The sequence below is a fragment of the Rhinichthys klamathensis genome, unplaced genomic scaffold (assembly GCF_029890125.1).
Source record: "Rhinichthys klamathensis goyatoka isolate OS25496 unplaced genomic scaffold, OSU_Roscu_1.1 h1tg000076l_1, whole genome shotgun sequence".
In the NCBI taxonomy this organism is placed as follows: Eukaryota; Metazoa; Chordata; class Actinopteri; order Cypriniformes; family Leuciscidae; genus Rhinichthys; species Rhinichthys klamathensis.
The window spans coordinates 421890-441476 of record NW_026606618.1 but is presented as its reverse complement, the minus strand read 5'-3'; the positions used below and the strand labels follow the sequence as shown (position 1 = coordinate 441476).

The window sequence follows — 19587 nt, the reverse complement described above, 5'->3', positions numbered from 1 at the left end:
GTCTTGCCTTTAACCATATTCTGTTGCAGAAAGGATATATTATAAACACAAAACTATAAAATAATATCATACATTTTTCATGCATATTTAACAGGATGACAGGAAATGACAGACAAAAAATTGTAAATTTACCTTGATTTTATTTGGCTGTTTTTGAAATCGCCCCCTATCTCATTCACTATTCCCTACATTACTCCACTAATTTAGTCCACTTGAGGGAGTGAATAAAAATGAGGGAGTGACGCTTAGTGCACCAGATGGGCTGCCACTTTTTTTGTCCAGTTTGTCCAGCCGCTCCAGTAGTAATATGAAAAGATTAATAACTCTGTCATGGAAACTATGTATAAAACCTATTTAACAATCAATTAAAAAAGGAAGTTATACCTGTATGATATTAACGCTGTACCCACATTGGACCAGCGGTTTGGAAAATAGAAATTGGACCAATTATGGGTATTCTCTAGCCGTTGAGCATACATCGGTTGTACACTCGTTATTGCGGTGTATTGTGGGATTGAATGAGTGCACTCTATAATGTCCACAACTACAAATGGCTGTCCCCTCAAATAGTACCCCATTTAAAGGGTTAGTTCACCCAAAAATGAAAATGCTGTCAGTAATTACTCACCCTCATGTTGTTCTAACCCCGTAAGACTTTCGTTCATCTTTGGAACTCAAATTAAGATATTTTTGATGAAATCTTAGAGCTGGCTCACTCCTTCATATGCTTCTAGGCAATTTCATTCTGTTTGACTAACATTGTTAAAATAGTCCAAGTGACTACAGTGGCTCAACCTTAAGTTTATCAAGCGACGAGAATACTTTTTGTGCGCAAAAAAATAATGACTTTATTCAACTATTCATTTTCTTCCGTGTGGGCCCCAGAGTGAGTTCACGAGAGCGCCACGACGCATGTGCGAGAACTGAGAAGATGACGCTCACGATCATTTGATGGGAAAGTGTGAAAGGTAAGCCATTCATTTTGCGGCATTGGTAAGGCACTTTTACGTTTTCTCATTGGTTTCTCACAATTCGGAGAATTGGAAATCCAGGAAATGCACACTTTAGAACCATTTTAAACACTACATCGAGACCCATCTGTGTCATCTTCTCTGTTCTCGCACATGCGTCGTGGCGCTCTCGTGAACTCTCTCTGAGGCCCACACAAAAGAAAATGAATAGTTGAATAAAGTCATAATTTTTTTGCACACAAAAAGTATTCTCGTCGCTTGATAAACTTAAAGGGGCACTTGGCAACTCTAGTCATTTCTTCGCTGATTTTCACTTTTGTTGTCGCATGTTTTCTCATCGAGCTCCCCCTACAGCTGTGCGGCGTATATTTTCACAACACTGTCATAAAAAACTCACTTGCGGCACCTTCCTCCCACTTTCTACCGCTGCTCGTGTGCGTTTGTTATGATTGGGGCCGGCCAACTTTAGCGTGTGGAGCTATGTCTACCCAGCATCATACACAGTATCATAGAATTATGTCGAATTGCCATAAAGCAGTTTGTGTTTCTCACACGTTCTTGCTTCTCACGAGACTTCCTATTTCCAACTTACCGGGACATTAGTCCTCATGTTGCAAGGTTGGTTTTCCGCCTGGGGACACTGGGGGGGCGGGGAAAGTCACCATTCTCTCCAGAACAGGTTATTGAACCATTCAAATGATTTCTAAACGGTTTTATTGAGTTGAAAGAGTTGCCAAGTGCCCCTTTAAGGTTAAGCCACTGTAGTCACTTGGACTATTTTAACAATGTTTTTACTAACTTTTCTGGACTGGCAGAATGAAATTGCCTAGAAGCCTATGAAGGAGTGAGCCAGCTCTCAGATTTCATCAAAAATATCTTAATTTGTGTTCCGAAGATGAACGCAAGTCTTACGGGGTTGGAATAACATGAGGATGAATAATTACTGACAGAATTTTCATTTTTGCTTGAACTAACCCTTTAAGGCAATAGGAGGCGATTTCAGACACAGCCTCTGTTTTCTTTATGTCGCATCTCATATTTCATCTCAAGCATGCTCTTCACTGTCTCCTTTGTAACCGATTACAGTAACTAAAAAAAATTAATTGGGGCAAAATTGTTAGTCATGATAGATATTACACCACAGCTGAGGATTGTAATATGTACAAATTAATATAAATATTTTTTTGTACAAAAAACATTGAATTGGACTGTTTATTTTATACTTTGTTTAAATGATCAATTTAAAATATGATTATTATTATTAATAGGAACAACATTATTAATAGGAACAACAATGACTATAATAATAATACAATATATTTGTGATAAATGTTCATATTTTGAGGTTGAAAGTCTGGATTCAGAATAAGAGTAAACAAAAAAAAAGTAATCTGAAAAGTACCAAAAACATAGCAACGGCATGCTGAAAAGTTTACAAACAGTTTTAATGAGACGTAAATAAATGTTAAAATATATTACAGAAGTAAAAAGTACAGACATAAAAGTGTCCAAAGTTGAAGAAACGCCTCTATATATCAGCAAATTTATTTTGTGGAGGTGGTTTGTGGCTTTATTGGACACACATATGGTTTCACTCCATAAACAAATTTCAGCACACTTGCAATCGGTGCAGAGGCGTGACAGAAAATGAATCAACAAATTTGGCTGTAGGAAAAGGGCATCTCACCTGCTGACAATAGTTCATCCAGGACGTTGATGATGTTTAGCATACTCTCGATATCCCCAGCGTTCTGGAAAGAGAACAACACACTTAAACAATGAAGCTTAAAGTTGAACCTGGCTTCTGCATTACGATTACCTATAGTGTCCACAAACAATTTATCTCAACAAATAGGAAACAATCTAAGCAACTAAGATGACATTACTATTTACAACCCATGTGATATATAGTGTTGAGTGCGTCCTGGCTGGCACAGCAAAATCTTCCAGCATTGTGTCTGTTTTCAGAATGCAATGTGGGCTCGTACCCCGGCGGGGACCCGGAGCCCTGTGGCTAAAAGCAGCAGCAGTTGACGGGTAAGCGGTCGGGGGCCGAAATCCTCAGAGAAGGAACTCCACAGCTGGGGATTCAAGCTTTGGCTCTCATTATTGGGCAAAAATGGGAGAGAACACAACACTGTCCAGCCTGCATCTGTGGTGGCCGTGTCTTTCTGACAGTGGCCATTGAATCCTATTAGGAATCTCCAGAGCCAACGGTACCACAAAGAGTTCTGTCCTGCCAGGGAGCTGCCGCTCTTACCCACATTAGTGAACTGACAAGATATCCCCAAGAAAATAGGGCTAGTTTCTGTGGGATGTTGTTTGGGTCTATAATAATAGATGCATTCTGGACTCTTATTTTAGAATTATTTATATGCTATTACAGTATTTATTAATATTTTGAATTAGCTTTATATTGAAAATGAATTTTAGTAGTTTTAGTTAACAACAACAACACTGGTTCTGGATATAGCCTATCAGCAGGATATATTGTATGATTTATTTAAGCTTATTTTTGTCTTTAAATTGTTTAAAGTCTCCTGATTAACAAGATATAGGGAAAATGTTATAAAAAATATATATTTAACCCTTTTAGATGAGTAGTGCCACTTTAACTTTTATTTTACTTTTTATTTTTGTATATATTCATTAATTCAATGTTAGCCTACTTCACAAGTTACTTCTCAAATCTCATTTATGTTCCTGTACATTCAAATATGGCACATCAAGATGCTTCACATCAGGTTTCACATCAATGATAATTATGGGGACAAATGATATTTGATCATCAAACCAAGAGCACTAAGTATCAATTAAGAGCTGCAGCAGACGAGAAGATTTTCAGCAAATTATGACTTCAATTTTTAGCTTCTTCCTCTATTGCATGAGTTTGGAAGACTCTAAACTAAAGGGAGCACATGGATAATTTTAATAAATGTATGGTCGTTTTTTGACAGTTTTAGAGCATAATAGCTTCATTTTGATCCTTGTTCATTGGACACTAAAAAGTCATTTTGCCAACAAATCCTGTTGTGTCCCACAGAAGAAAGAAAAATCATAAAACAGGGAAAAACCTGAGGGCTAATAAAGGATTTTTGGGTGAATTATTACTTGGTTCATTACTTGGACTGGGCTTTTTTGTATGCGTTAAAATTTGAATGAAAACAATGTTTTATGCAATATCCATATAACTATGAAACATATCATGGGAAAATATAAAATGTGACATTATGAACAAATAAATTTATACATTTTGTTTCTAGGGCATTTCTGTCACATTCTGTGGCATTTTCGCTCCAAATACCCCCATTAATTTTTGACCCTAAAGGTGAGTGGTTTTAATGAAGAAACTACATTTCACTGAGGATGAACTTTTACACTAGACTAGTAGAATAGAGCGTGTGCTCTTTCTTGGAAATCGATGGCCCTGTCATCAACATCTGTGATAATTTCACACAACCATGTTAATTACTCAACATTAATGAGCATGACCAGCATACAGAGCCAGCTGGCACATCATTAGAGCATTACATCAACAATCTTTTAACAGAATAATCCAGTGATACTTGAAATTATGAATAATTGCTTCTATTTTCGTCCGGCATCACCTATGCCAAGCTACAATCAAAAAGCATTGCTTCTCATCTGTCAGTAGGGAGAAGGACATGAGCTAATATTCTCAGGAACCCACTTGAAAGTGAAACTCATTTCATATCCGAGTTCATTTTTAATTCTTTAATGAGGAACACTGACTACCTCTCTGTGCACACCATTAACTTTTAAGACGGTGGCAGGAACGCAGCGGGAGAGCTTTGGCTGAACATCCTGTGTAAGCCGGGAGCCCCTCCGGAGGGCAAACTATTCTAAATAGCGCAGAAAATCTATTAAAAGTTATTCTGACACACCTTAAAATGCTTTTTTACATCTTAGACACCAAAGGAAGGACCTGGCGTGTCTTTGCGAGGTGATACGAGAGCTATAAAACAGGAAGGGAAAAGCAGGGGAAGAATATGAAGAAGAAAAAACCTCAGACACAGCACCCTGAGTGTCTGTGTCAGTCTCAATTTGAATTAGCGGGAATCCCATTTCAGGCATCAACAGCTTCATGTCAAGGACTGTGAATTTGGAACTTATTGCCACGTTTGATGCCAGTCATGGCTGGAGGAAGGCGACACACTGGCTGTGGCTAATCGTGAGGGTATTACTAGCTACCCTTGTCAGTTTGCGTTGTAATAAAGGAGTCAATTCTTCAGAGCCGAGGCCACATGGCCAATGCCAAGCAGTTGCAAGCAAGCATCCTTATTTGAACTGACAGTACATACAGAGGCACTTTTTTTATCTGAAAAGTATAGCTATTTTCTGTCACATTCAAAGGCGCAACATTTGTATTATACATTTTTGTTATTACATTAAAAACTATGTTTATATTTTCATTAAAATATTAAAGATAATATATAGGCAAATAAAAAAGATATATCTCTGGCACACATTTACTGAAATTAATAGAAAAGGATGAATATTACAGTCATTGAACTGTTATATGTACATACACTGCCATTCAAAAGTTTGGGATCTGTAAGATTTTTTAATGTTTTCTTATTTTTCTCTTATGCTCACCAAGGCTGCTTTTTTAAAATGTAAAAATACCAATACAATTAAATAGTTTTACAGTTTAAAATAACTGTTTTCTATTTTAATATATAACAATCTAGTTTATATATAAATAAAATTGTAATTGTGAGGAATGATAATGTCAACAATTTAGGAAGTAGCTAGCTACTTTTGTTTTTTTTTCTTAACTGTAACAGTCCGGGGTGGGTCTAAATAAGTCCGACTTCTTCCCACTCGGTTTCGAGCAATTGACTGATTTATGTTGTCAAAAATTAAATGTTTCTTATTGCCTTTGTTATATGTCACTATATTGCTCGAAATAAAATAAATTCATTCATTCATTCAATTTATTTTACAATGTAATTTATTCCTGTGATGTGTCACATGATCCTTCAGAAATCATTCTAATATGCTGATTTGCTGCTCAAGAAAAGTTTATTATTATTATTATCAAGGTTGAAAACCGTTATATTAAAACAAATTACAGGGGGTGGGGGGTTGGGGAATAATAAAAGGAATCAATATTTTTATTCAGCAAGGATGCATTAAATTGATCAAAAGTTACAGTAAAGACATTCATAATGCTACAAAAGATTCTATTTTTAAATAAATGAAATATAACTTTCTATTCTTCAAAGAATCCTGAAAAAAAATTGTCCACAATAGTTTTCAACATAATAATGAATGTTTTTTTAGCATCAAATCAGCATATTAGAATGATTTCTGAAGGATCATGTGACACTGAAGACTGGAGTAATGATGCTGAAAATTCAACTTTGCATCACAGGGATAAATTATATATTTTTTTTAAATATATTCAAATAGAAAACAGTTATTTTAAATTGTCATAATATTTAACAATATTACTGTTTTTTGTGTTGTTTTATTTATCAAATAAATGCAGCCTTGGTGAGCATAAGAGACCTCTTTTAAAAACATTAAAAAATCGTACCGATCCCAAACTTTTAAACGGCAGTGTTAGCGGTAACGGCAGAGTTCAGTCAATTTAATGGATCAGAGAACAATTTGCTACTTAAAGAAAAACTAATGAGACTTTATAGGACTATAAGTTCAACATCATTTGTTTTAAAAAAAACACTTGATATGCATTTACGTCAACAACGTTCTCTGTTCTACATTTACAAATACATTTTTCCCTTCTGAGATCAGAATGAAACCTTTAAAGCTTTCATTAATCCCACACTGAGCTCATTGCTGCACTTGTTTTTCCCCCTTCTCCTTACAACGCTCTTATCAGCATAGAGGGAATAAATCTCATCTTATGCTTTTCACTTGCAATTAATCGCTTTGACGCGTACACTAAATAATTTCTGCTCCTCTGAACTTGATTTTCATGCAAGAGGTAGAAAGTTATCTGAAATTCGGCACGTCGCCCTCCTGTGAGCACATAAGGCCTTTGCAGTTCATTGGCAGCAGCTGATATACAAATCACTGATATGAAATCAGTCACCATAAGCTGTGGAAGTGGATAAAAATCACATTTAAAATGTACAATTTGGATTATGAGACATTCTGCGAGCACAACAAATCTACTCAAAACAGATATGGAAAACAGCGAACAAAATATAATGTTTACTGGTCCTTTTATTTTAAACCAACAATTACTATTGCATCGATGGATGCCATGGCGTTACTGTGTGTCTTAATGGTTTGAATAAACACTACCACTATTAACTACTAGCAATATCAGTATATCAGAATCAAATTTGGGTGTGCATGAAGCCACGTTATCCCATATAATCCTTTTCACTTAATCACACGGCACTCGAGTATACTTCATTAGGACAATCTTTTCAATCATGGCATTTTTCAGTCAAATGCTTTACTAAGATGACCACTAAACTATATAACTGGTTATATATAACTATATAACTATTAGCTGTGCAAAATGTCTAAGATTCCTGTGGATAGAAGTTTACAGCATTTCACTAATATTCCGCCAAAATAAAAGCTCACAGCTGACATAAATATTAGTACTGTAACTTGCAGTGTAAAATAAAATTATTATAATTTACAGAACAACTATAATTTGCAACAGTAATATATTTATATCTTCATTTTTAAAACAACAATAATATAACAACAATAATAAAAATAATAAACCCTATACACATGCAGCCCTGTAATTTTAAAATAAAAACCCTAACCTAAAAAGATTAAATATTTGATCTGTTTACTTGCATGTCACGTGACCTTAATCTTAAGAGGTACATATTTTACATATAGCCTATATTTGATATACACCCTATATAGTGTAATATTTTACGTCTAAGGGGTTCGGCTGAGAAACAAATTTGAGAACTCCTGGTCTAGTACAACAAACAAAAAAGTGCAACTTTAAATCAAAACAAAAGGTGAAAAAAAACTAACTGAGCATGCAGTTTGCCTTGCAAAATAGTTGTTTACTACACACTAGTTCAAAATAGCGCTCGCAATGACACCGCCATACAGTCTGCAAATTGCAGCTACGGTTTCAAGCATTGCGCTCCATCACGCATGTTAACGTAAACGTTTAGAATTTCGCCTTGGAGTGGGGGGGTAAACATGTTTACATTAAACCACAGGCTCTACTTTTCATGGTCCTGCGATACCATGTAATTAATCTTTCCCACTCAGCACATGGAAAGCGTCCTGCATGTGTGGGCAGTCGTTACCAGCGCGCTTGCTTGCATCTGTAGGCCGTTCCTATGCTTAGAATGAGAGACAATCCAGATGCATGCGTTCAGAAACAATGTGTGTTTACCTGCAACGTGCTGAGGAGAACCTCGAGTCCGCTGGAGCTCGACGACGCCATGGTGGGTCTCGATCGGGCTGAAGAATGGAACGAGGAAGGAGAAATGAAAGAGAGGTTAGAGTGACACAGAGCCAGCACCTTCTCCCTCTGTGCTTAAACAAGACAGACGGGTACAGTTAAAGCCGAGAGGGGTTCAGCTTGTCGCCTGAAACTCTATCTCCCTCAGATAAACCCGCGGGCTGCTCCAGTTGTGCACGGACATTGAGATGAGGCTCCTATTAAAAGGGCCTGACGAGACACAGGGATTAAACCAAGCCGAGCATTTCACAGTAGAGAGGACACGGACTGGAGGGATATCAAGAGGCTGAGGAATCTTCTCCGAGTGTGTGTATGTGTGTGATTAGGAAGAGGCGAGCGAGTGTGTGTGTGTGTGTGTGTGTGTGTGTGTGTGTGTGTGTGTGTGTGTGTGTGTGTGTGTGTGTGTGTGTGTGTGTGTGTGTGTGTGTGTGTGTGTGTGTGTGTGTGTGTGTGTGTGTGTGTGTGTGTGTGTGTGTGTGTGTGTGTGTGTGTGTGTGTGTGTGTGTACATGCGTGACAGAGCTAATAGAGGCAGGCTGTGTTTAAACATGGACTGGCACTAGCATTAAAAAGATGATCTATCCATGAAATGGATCTCGACTGAGTAAATGAACGTGATTAGTGTTGAACACACATTCATAGCTGTGTTTTTTTGCTGCCATAAAGGGACATCTGATGCCAGGAAGAACAATTAAATAGGCAACATTTGTGTTACCAAACTCAAAGGCCTATAGCAGTTTTACCAATTAAGGTAATTTCCAGTCATGAAATTACAGGCAACCACTACATTTTAATCATGATCTACACAAAGACGCTACACACATATAGCTTGAATGAGCAGTTGTTTTTTTTATTTAAAATAGGTTATATAATTTCAGCAAACACAGCATGATCTGACTTTGTGGCTTTGTGAAATTATGCTACATTAAAAATACCTGCACAAAACAAAAATACCGGACGAACTGAATAAAAATGCAAATCCACTCTCTGTCAGTAGGCGGTGCTTATGGAACAGCAGCAATATCAGACTTCTAATATTTGGCATTACAAAAATGGCATCTGAAGAGAGTCAGGTCAGTTCCCTTCAGAAATACATTCATATAAACCCCCACCCCCAGTTCAATATTTATTTTTTCTTTCAATATGAACAGTGCGCTTGCTGCTCCTACTAGTACAGTAAGCTACTATTTTCTCTGCTGGGCTGGCACATCTGTGCTCTCCTCTTTGTGATTAAGTGTGGGGGTGGGGTTATGATTAGGCAATCAGGTAGTTTAATTTGGCAGGGAGTCGAAATTCGGCACAACACTGTTCCAATTTATGGCCAGTCGACTGGTGCATCTCTAAAAATCATTCTAAATTTAAAAGAATAGTTGACTCCACACCACAACTATATCAATATCATTGGAGTCATTTTCAGATCAATTTGGTTTTTCCAGCTGATAAACAATAAAAACATTGACAGCCAATCAGAATCCATCCTGCTTTAAAGAGCTTGAGCATTTAAAGCAGCAGACAAAACTGCAGCACACGCTTAATAAACAGAACGATATGGTGCGTTTGTGTGGACTAAAATAGCTATTGTTATCTTTATAGTTATTGCTCTTGGTGTGAACGGGCCTTTATGTGTCTTGTTTTGACTAAAAGTTGCATTAGGCATACAATTTTATCCAGTGACTTATAAATAGGGATGTACAAATAATGGTTGCTTTGGTGAAGATAGAGATAGATAGATAGATAGATAGATAGATAGATAGATAGATAGATAGATAGATAGATAGATAGATAGATAGATAGATAGATAGATAGATAGATAGATAGATAGATAGATAGATAGATAGATAGATGCAAACTAAATGCAACTATCTCAAGTGACTGACTATTCTAAACTATCTCACAATTACATGTTTCATTATTTTTTCATAGGTGAAAATCAAAAGATATGAACTCATATTGAGAATATTTCTCATCAGATTCTCTAAAGACCCAATGATCTGGGTAATGCCATCCACAATTACTCTAGGGACCGTGCATCAACAATTGTTTCAATTTGTATTTCTCCAAAGAATTTATTTGAAAGCCATACCTGAAGCAAACCTAAGAAATCTAGAATTCTGGCTATGAAAGAGCAAATAAATTGTGTTGTAAGGGCTGCACAGTCTAACTAAAAGAGAATACTGAGAGAAAATCAGTTTGCTTCGATATATAGGCTAGGTTCTTCGGGTCATAACGTTTCTAGACATTGCTTGAGCAAAGATAGTATTAAAGTTGCTTGTGTTCGAGATGTTACAGATGTAACTTTCGCAGTGCCCCATCATCAACAGCTGACGATGTGCTCTTTAACATTTCATAAATACCTAAATAAGCATACATAATACACACTACAAATAGCTGTTTAATTTATCTAGACGATTTATAGAAGTGCACACAAAAACACTAAAAGAGATAGAGCTCTGTCATGGAAACTTAACGTGTACAGAGAACATCAGTTATTGGTATCAGTCTAAAAAGACCTAGTCATTAAACTTACTCTAAAAAGATTCATAATAAAATGTTAGTCAAAATCGTAACCTATTAGTTCTAATAATATTTCAAATGCAAAAGGACTGCTGAATGGTATTGAACCCGAAAAGATCATTGGTTCTTGTAACGTTAGAGCTTTGCGTCTCTAAACACTATCCACTCTTTCTGAGGTTATGCTACTGCATGAAGTGTATGATCATGCAAGAACAAAATAATGATGATGCTTTGGAAAAGCGAGCCAAGCCATTCTATTTCCCAAAGCTCGTGATTGACGTCTTTTTGGCGAAGCTACATGTGGTGAAAAAAGAAGTGTGCGGGAGGACGGTGTGTGAAATCGATGACAAGATAGGCTGACTGCTTTCAAAACAGAGTGAAATTTCCAAAATCATGTAAAGGAATTCTGTCATTTACTCACCCTCATGTCGTTCAAAACCTGTATAGTTTTCTTCAGTGGAACACAATGTCATTTTTTAATGAAAGTGGGTTGTACATTTCCAAATGACAAAAAAGCACCAAAAATGTATCATAAAAGTGGTCTATACGACTAGTGTGTAATCTTCGGAAGCCATACGATAATTTTATGTGAACAACATACAGAAATGTACGTCATTATTGACTCAACGTCTACGTAAAGTTTATGAGAGAAAGTGGCAATGACGAATTTATAAATGAATCGTTCTTTTGAGCCGGACCTTCACTTCACAAATCCGCTCTGAATGATTCGTTCGGGAGTTTAACTCAATGACTCAATTGAAGCCATTCAGCGACTTTTAAAACTTAAACAATTGTATGGCTAGAAAGTGATAATATGCTGTAATAATGCTGTAATGGTGCTTTTATGTCCTGTAAGCTTGAAATGACCAGTAGCCTATACAATTATTAAAAATGAATCTTTTTTTGTGTTACATGGAAGAAAGAAAGTCAAATATGGGTGAGTGACAACTGATATTTTGGGGTGAACTATCTATCTATCTATCAGGCTGCATGCCTGGTCATGGTGAAGTGATTTGTGATTCCTGGAACAACATTCCAATCAACCAATCAAATTTGAGGGACAAGTTTACAGTTTATGTCAAGTTTAGGCAGGCTTACTTACAACCAGGGTTAGGGGCTTCTACATCAGTGTAATTCACCTATCATTTCCCTCTGATTTTAGGGACAAGTTATGATTAGCACTTTAGAATTTTTTTAGGGATGGGGAGGGGGGGGGTAGCACAGTATCTCTACAAATTTACACTCACTTACACTTCATCTCTCAGTCAGACCTTAGAATTATCTCCATCATGGGCACTATTTAATCACATCTGCCGACTACATTATGTGAAAGATGCTAAATGTTCCATCTGGCCAAAGCAAGCATACTGTGTCCGGCTGCGTACGCACAGCTATTTATACCACTGTTTTAGGACACGGAACGTCAGTAGAGGGCATGAATGCTGGGTGATGACAGCTCTGGTGCAACTGATGAGATCAAGATGTTGTTCAGAGAAATCAAAGTGAGGATAAGCACCAAATGCAACACTGCCAACCTGAATTGGCCACTATCACTATGGGATTTGTTTTCTGAATTACGTTTTAATTGCAAGTATTTAAATAGGACATCAGCATGTCATTTGCTTTGTAACTTTCGATTCGGGATTAAAATCAAAAAGCCCATCTATGAAACACACATTTTACCTGGCTTAACTCTAGCAGAACCTTTATTTCACAAAAAGACAAGAGCAGTGGCACCTGTCATGCCGTTCTATTTGCAGTGCGTCATCAAACCGTTTTGCATTAATGGTCCAATCAGAAAGAATGTTTATAGTCAGCAGCTGATGAAGGCTTATGTGCATTGTTTTCATTAGCTGAATTTCTGCCAGTAACCCGAGTCCTTCCTCTACTCAGGATGATATTGTTTATGTTTAAGAAGCCAAAACAGACAGGCTGTCGGAATAAAAAAAAAAAAAAAAATTTAAAAAGCTGAGTAATCTTTGCAGATGGAACCCATACAATATGCACTGTTGGCATTAAAAAAAATTCAGCACACTAAAATCCATTCATCTATGCACAGACTTTTAACTTAAAACACTGCAAAAAAAGTAGCTGAAACTGAAATTTAGTTTCTAATGAATAAGCCATTTAACACTTTTTTAGAAAACTAATGCTGGATCTGATTTAAAATTGTATTTGGATGAGCCACACTAGAAACTAAACCGAAATTGAAAAATTAACTATTACTTGGCAGATATTATTATTATTTAAAAAAATATATATTAATAATAAAAATAATCATCCTAAACACACACTGTAAAAAATGATTCCGCATTTTAGTTTTCTCAATGTAATTTGTAAGTTGATACAACTTGTAGTTTCTGAATTTGTTAATTCAAGTTAACATGTTAAGTTCTCTTTCATAGGTTCACTCAACGCTGCGTAGCTTAGGACGCAGTGGGAACGCCCTCTGGGTGTGCCGATTGTCTGAAGCCCTTATAGAATCACGCCAATTCATTGGCTGATGGCGCGGGCGCCGCCCCGACGCTCTTGCGTCGTCACATTATATTAGGGCGCGCGCGCCATCTCCTCCTCAGATTTCTCTGCCTTCACGAAGCGGCCATCTTAGCCCTTCGGTCTCGGTTTTTCTGGCCCAAATAATTCGGATTTATCATCAGCATTCTTCATCTGCACTTCAGCGACTGCGAATAGTGGAACTCAGTTCTCCTTGCGGTGAAGTGCCATGGAGTTTCGTCGTTGCCCGCCGCCATGCGTTCGCTTTATTGCGAACGACGACCCTCACAGTAAGTGTGTTAAATGTATGGGTTTTTCGCATGCGCGCGAGGCTGTTTTAGGCTTGTCTAAATGCAAGTTTTGTGACAACCTGCTTCTCAAAACCCTCCGCTCTCGGCTCGCGGTTTTTGAGAAGGAGTCATTCGTTCCCCCCGGTCGCGCTCCCGAGGCTGCCGAGGCCTCGTTGGAATCCGCGACCTGGGGTTCGGATGTAGAGCTCGAGGATATAGAGTACGAGCAGACGGGCCAGGCCCTTTCTCTCCCTCCCTCTCCCGAGCACGCACGCGGTGTTCGGCCAGTCGAGTTTTCGCATGATTATTTATGCCCCAGCCCGAGAGCGCGCGAGACGGTTTCTTTCGGGCTGGAAGATATTATTTACACTACAGCGTCCGACTCTGAGGATTTCGGGCCTGTTTTAGCTCTTGACGGTCTCCCGCCTACCGGCCAGGAGGCGCGGCCTACTGCGGCCTACACGGAGCTTATCGACGTGCTTTCGCGCGCTACGGAGAAGCTCTCTATCGACTGGCCCGACGAGCCCCGCGAGTCACAATCGTCTAAACTCGACGAGAGATTTTTAAGTGGCCCTAATTCTAGGCCTGAGCGGAGAAAGCTGCCCTTCTTCAGTGATCTGCATCACGAGATCTCCAGATCCTGGAAGCAGCCTTTTTCCGCGCGTCTAACAAACGCGGCAGCCGCTGACTTCACCAACCTCGTTGGTTCTGTGGAGCAGGGCTATTCCGCCATTCCAGCGGTTGAGGACACGTTGGCTACTCACCTTTCTCTGTCGTCTGCTCCGTCGTGGAAATCTCGCCCCCTCCTTCCCTCTAAACCGTGCAGGACTACTTCCGCCCTTATCGGAAAGTCCTACATGGCAGCTGGTCAGGCAGGCATGGCCCTACATACTATGGCCATCCTCCAAGCCTACCAGGCGGATGTCTTGAAGGAGATGGACGAGGGAACAGGAATTACGCCAGAAGCTGTCAAAGAGCTTCGTAAGGCCACGGATCTGGCCTTAAGAGCCACCAAACACACCGCACGCGCTATAGGTCGTTCTATGGCAGGGGCGATTGCTGCAGGGCGCCACCTATGGCTTAATCTCACGGAGATCCGTGACAAAGAGAAGGTTTTCCTCTTGGACGCCCCAGTTTCTCAATCTGGACTGTTTGGGGAGGCGGTCAACACTGTGGTTGACAAGTTTCGGGCCGCAAAATCCCAGTCAGCTGCCCTCAGGCAGTTTATGCCCAGGAGGGCAAGGGAATCCTCTAACCCCTCCCCGGCTCAACCCAGAGAACGTTCATCTCATAGGCCGGATTTTGCTGCTAGGAGAAGTGACTCGGTTCATCCCCCACCTGCTACGGTTTGGGGAGCCCGCGGTCGCCCGTTCCCCCGCCAGCGACCTCATAAGCGTCTGGAGCTGAAGCGGTCTAACAAACTCTTCGCTCTAGCCTCCTCGAATCGTTCCTGACCCGCAGGTCAGAAAGAGGAGAGCTTCCCCCGATTTACGAGGTTGGGACAGACCGCGAAAGCGTTTCTGCCCACCTCTAACTCGCTCTCCTTCTCTAAACCTGTCACTTTCGCCACCCGGCGTGTTTCGAAGTGCAGTTACTACTCGACCTCGTTCAAACCGTCCGGCGCAGGAGGACGGAGACTCGTTCAGCTTTCTCCCCTTGCCTCCGACGCGTTTGATACCTGCTGCTCGCATCCTCGGAGACACTTTCGGTTTTCCTCAGGAGCAGGCAGACCCTATGATCTTGATCAAACAGGCAGTGGTACCTCCCGCTACGTGTCAGGACGTCAAGTGCCCTCCTTCACGTTGGACCACGCCACCCCACAGGAGTCAGCGCGTCACCCTAACTCAGGTATGTCCGCCACATTGCAACACTCCTCTTCCTCTCTCTCATTTCTTTCAAGAATGGAGGCGTCTGCCAGGGGTATCGCCTTGGATCCTCCGCACGGTTCGGCTCGGCTACACACTTCAGTTCTGTCGCCCGCCCCCTTGCTTCAACGGAGTCTTTCCAACTGTAGTCAACAGCGCCTCAGAGGCTTCTGTACTACAGCAGGAGATTTCGTCCCTTCTCCTCAAGGGAGCAATAGAAGAGGTTCCTCCGAAGGAAGTCGAGCAAGGCTTCTTCAGCCGTTACTTCTTGGTCCCGAAAAAGGGCGGAGGTCTGCGACCAATACTGGACCTGCGCCGGGTAAATTTCTCCCTTTACAAAGGGAAATTCAAGATGTTGACGCTGAAAGCTATCATATCTCAAATTCGAGCAGGGGACTGGTTCGTGACAGTAGACTTGAAGGATGCATATTTTCATATTCAGGTCGTACGGCGACACAGGAGGTTCCTCAGGTTTGCCTTTGGAGAGAGGGCGTACCAGTACAGGGTCCTTCCCTTTGGTCTCGCTCTAGCGCCGAGAACGTTCACAAAGTGTATGGATGCTGCTCTGGCCCCGTTGCGGCTCCAGGGCATCCGTATACTCAACTACCTGGACGATTGGCTCCTTTTAGCCCAATCCAGGGAATTAGTGACTCACCACAGGGACATTGTCCTTCGTCCTTCGGGGTGCGCCTGGATTCCGTTCTGATGCAGGCCCGTTTGGCTCCTGCCCGGATTTCCAGTCTTTTGACATGTTTGGCTCGCTTCACGCTCGGGCATCGTGTTTCTGTGGGCACTTGCCGCAGGCTTCTGGGTCTCATGGCCGCAGCATCCCCTGTGCTTCCCCTAGGGTTGCTCCACATGAGACCGTTTCTGTGGTGGATGAAACTCTCAGGTGCCCGGTCCACAGGACCAGCTCTTCGCCTGTTGAAGGTGTCGCGCAGTTGCTTCCGCGCCCTTTCAATTTGGCGGGACCCTCTCTTCCTTCGGAAAGGGGTCGACATGGGTGCAGTTTTCCGTCGCCAAATGGTTACGACGGACGCCTCTCTGACCGGCTGGGGTGCGGTTTTCGAGGGCAGGCCAGCATGTGGGGTCTGGACTGGAGAGACTCTCTCTTGGCACATAAACAGCTTGGAGCTGAGAGCTGTTTCCCTGGCCCTTCTTCACTTTCTCCCCTTTCTCGAAGGACACCATGTCATTGTCAGAACAGACAATATGGCGGTAGTGTCTCATGTAAACCGACAGGGGGGTTCACGGTCGCGCACCCTGGACAGGCATGCGCGCCACCTTCTCCTGTGGTCTCAGGGCAAGTTCCTTTCACTGAGAGCAGTCCATGTTCCTGGGATCCTGAACCTCGCAGCAGATTTTCTGTCGAGGCAGAAGCTCAGGTCGGGGGAATGGATGTTGAACCGCCGAACAGTTGCCCTGATTTGGGAAGTGTTCGGAAAAGCAGAGGTGGACCTCTTTGCATCACAGGAGTCGTCCCAATGCCCACTTTGGTTCTCCCTGAGCCCCCCAGCACCATTGGGGATAGATGCATTCGCCCACCCGTGGCCAATGCAGAAACTTTATGCATTCCCGCCTGTCAAGTTGATCCAGGCAGTTCTGTCCAGAGTGAGGGAGAGCGGAGCCCGTCTCCTACTTATGGCCCCATTCTGGCCCTCCCAGCCGTGGTTTTCGGAGCTGGTTCCTCTTCTGGAACTTCCCCCTTGGGAGATTCCGGTCAGGGAGGATCTGCTGTCCCAGCTTCAGGGCAGGATATGGCATCCTCGCCCCGAAATTTGGAAGTTATGCGTATGGCCCATCAGAGGCCGCTAGCTTTGAGCTTTGGTCTTCCCGCTGACGTCCAGGAGATCATTGCGAGTGCAAGAGCCCCTTCCACGAGAAGGTTATATTCCTCCAAGTGGAGGGTTTTTGAGTCGTGGTGTTCGACACACGCTACGGACCCAGTCAGCTGCCCAGTCGGTTCGGTGCTGGAATTCCTACAGGAGAAGTTTGCTTCTGGAGCGGCCGCTACTACTCTGAGAGTATATGTTGCTGCTATTGCCGCTCATAGGGAGTCGGATGAGATCCCCCTAGGTAAATTGAGGTTAGTCTCAGCATTTATACGTGGGGTTAGGCGCCTGAAACCAGTACGCTCCCTTGGAATTCCCTCTTGGGACCTGTCGGTCGTCCTGGAGGGCTTAACGGAAGCTCCCTTTGAGCCCTTAGAGTCAGCTCCAGAGCGGATTCTGACTCTCAAGGTTACTCTTTTGTTAGCCTTGGCTTCTTTGAAGCGGGTGGGGGATTTACAAGCTCTTTCTGTTAGCAAGACTTGTATAGACTTCGCTCCTGGTCTTGTCAGGGTGACTTTGAGACCGAAACCGGGATATGTGCCCAAAGTATTGTCAACAGCATTCCGGTCTCAGGTTATTAACCTTCACTCTTTCCATCCTCCTCCTTTTGTCTCTGAGGAGGACAAGAAGCTTAATTTGCTCTGCCCTGTCCGAGCATTGAAGTTATACGTGGATCGCTCTGGCGGTTGGAGAAAATCCAACCAGCTCTTGGTATGTTTTGGTGCTGGCCGCCGCGGGCTTGCCGCATCAAAGCAGAGAATTTCCCACTGGGTTACAGAGGCTATTTCACTGGCATATGAGGTGCGCGGTCTGCCTTCACCTCTTAGCATCAGGGCACATTCCACCAGAGGCGTGGCTTCCTCTCAAGCACTTTTTAGAGGTGCCCTCCTGGAAGACATTTGTGTAGCGGCAGGCTGGTCCTCTCCGCACACTTTTGTCAGATTCTATAGTTTGGATCTTGACATGACTCCAGGTTCCCAAGTTTTATCTGCTTGAACCAGTCGTGTGAGTTATCTGGTCTTTGTACTAGTTACGGCAGCGCTTAGCTTGGCGAGTTTGGTATTTCGTTCCCACTGCGTCCTAAGCTACGCAGCATTGAGTGAACCTATGAAAGAGAACGTCTCTGGTTACTGCTGTAACCTATGTTCTCTGAATAGGGAACGAGACGCTGCGTTCGCTGCCAAGCTCCTTGCGCTGCCGACAAGCTCCTTTTTCGGCAGAGAAATCTGAGGAGCAGATGGCGCGCGCGCGCTAATATAATGTGACGACGCAAGAGCGTCGGGGCGGCGCCCGCGCCATCAGCCAATGTATTGGCGTGATTCTATAAGGGCTTCAGACAATCGGCACACCCAGAGGGCGTTCCCACTGCGTCCTAAGCTACGCAGCGTCTCGTTCCCTATTCAGAGAACATAGGTTACACCAGTAACCAGAGACGTTTTCACTGTCTCAACTAGTCTGTAAGTTGACTTAACTAGAGTATGTGTCGCCTCAACTTAAAAACATATGTTGAACCATTAAGGTATTACTTCTCATAATTAATCGCGAGATCACGTAAAACGCGAAACAGTTCATCTGCAATGCTGGAGAGTTTATCGGCAGATGATTTAATTCTTCCATCATCATCAAATCTGGTAAATATTCCTTCATATTTGTGTAATGACTTGTAAAATGACATATATGAAGTAATCATCTGTATTTGATCACATTGGACCATTGCTAATCCAGTTTGGCCAGTTATGTAGCCTAGTTAGTTGATAGTCAGCAAACTAAAGCTAAAAATCTATAAAACTAGCCAACTATATTACTTCTTTTTCTTTTATTTATTTAACGTAGGCTACGTTATTTCATTAATTTGCCAAAAGGGGGTGGTGGCTATAGATTAATTTCATATGGAGGATATTTTCGTGTATTTTTTTACGCATACGTGTAAAAAAAAAAAAAAAAAAAATATGCTAAACAAACTTAAATTACATCATTAAATAATATATTTGATAACATTTTAATAATCAAATATTAGCCCATATATATTGTTGTTTTAATTTTTATGGTGTAATTATTATTTTCATTATAAAAATAATAAACTGCTAAACAAAAATATATAATTTATATAATCAAATAATATAAGAAATATATTACAAATAATAATAAATTAAATAATAATAAATCTAGATCTCTGGAA

General features: G+C 41.3%; 1 protein-coding gene across 3 annotated transcripts in view; it reads right to left on the bottom strand.

The window, feature by feature from the left end:
* Nucleotides 1–19587, bottom strand: part of LOC130085185 (cytosolic carboxypeptidase 4) — a 257663-nt gene that overhangs the window by 160570 nt on the left and 77506 nt on the right. For all 3 annotated transcript variants that reach the window (XM_056250800.1, XM_056250801.1, XM_056250802.1), the window contains exons 2-3: nt 8347–8414; nt 2659–2722 (exon numbers count right to left, since the gene is read on the bottom strand). In XM_056250800.1, coding sequence (XP_056106775.1) covers nt 2659–2722; nt 8347–8397 — 115 coding nt within the window. In that variant the 5' untranslated portion in view covers nt 8398–8414. The remainder of the gene's footprint in view (nt 1–2658; nt 2723–8346; nt 8415–19587) is intronic.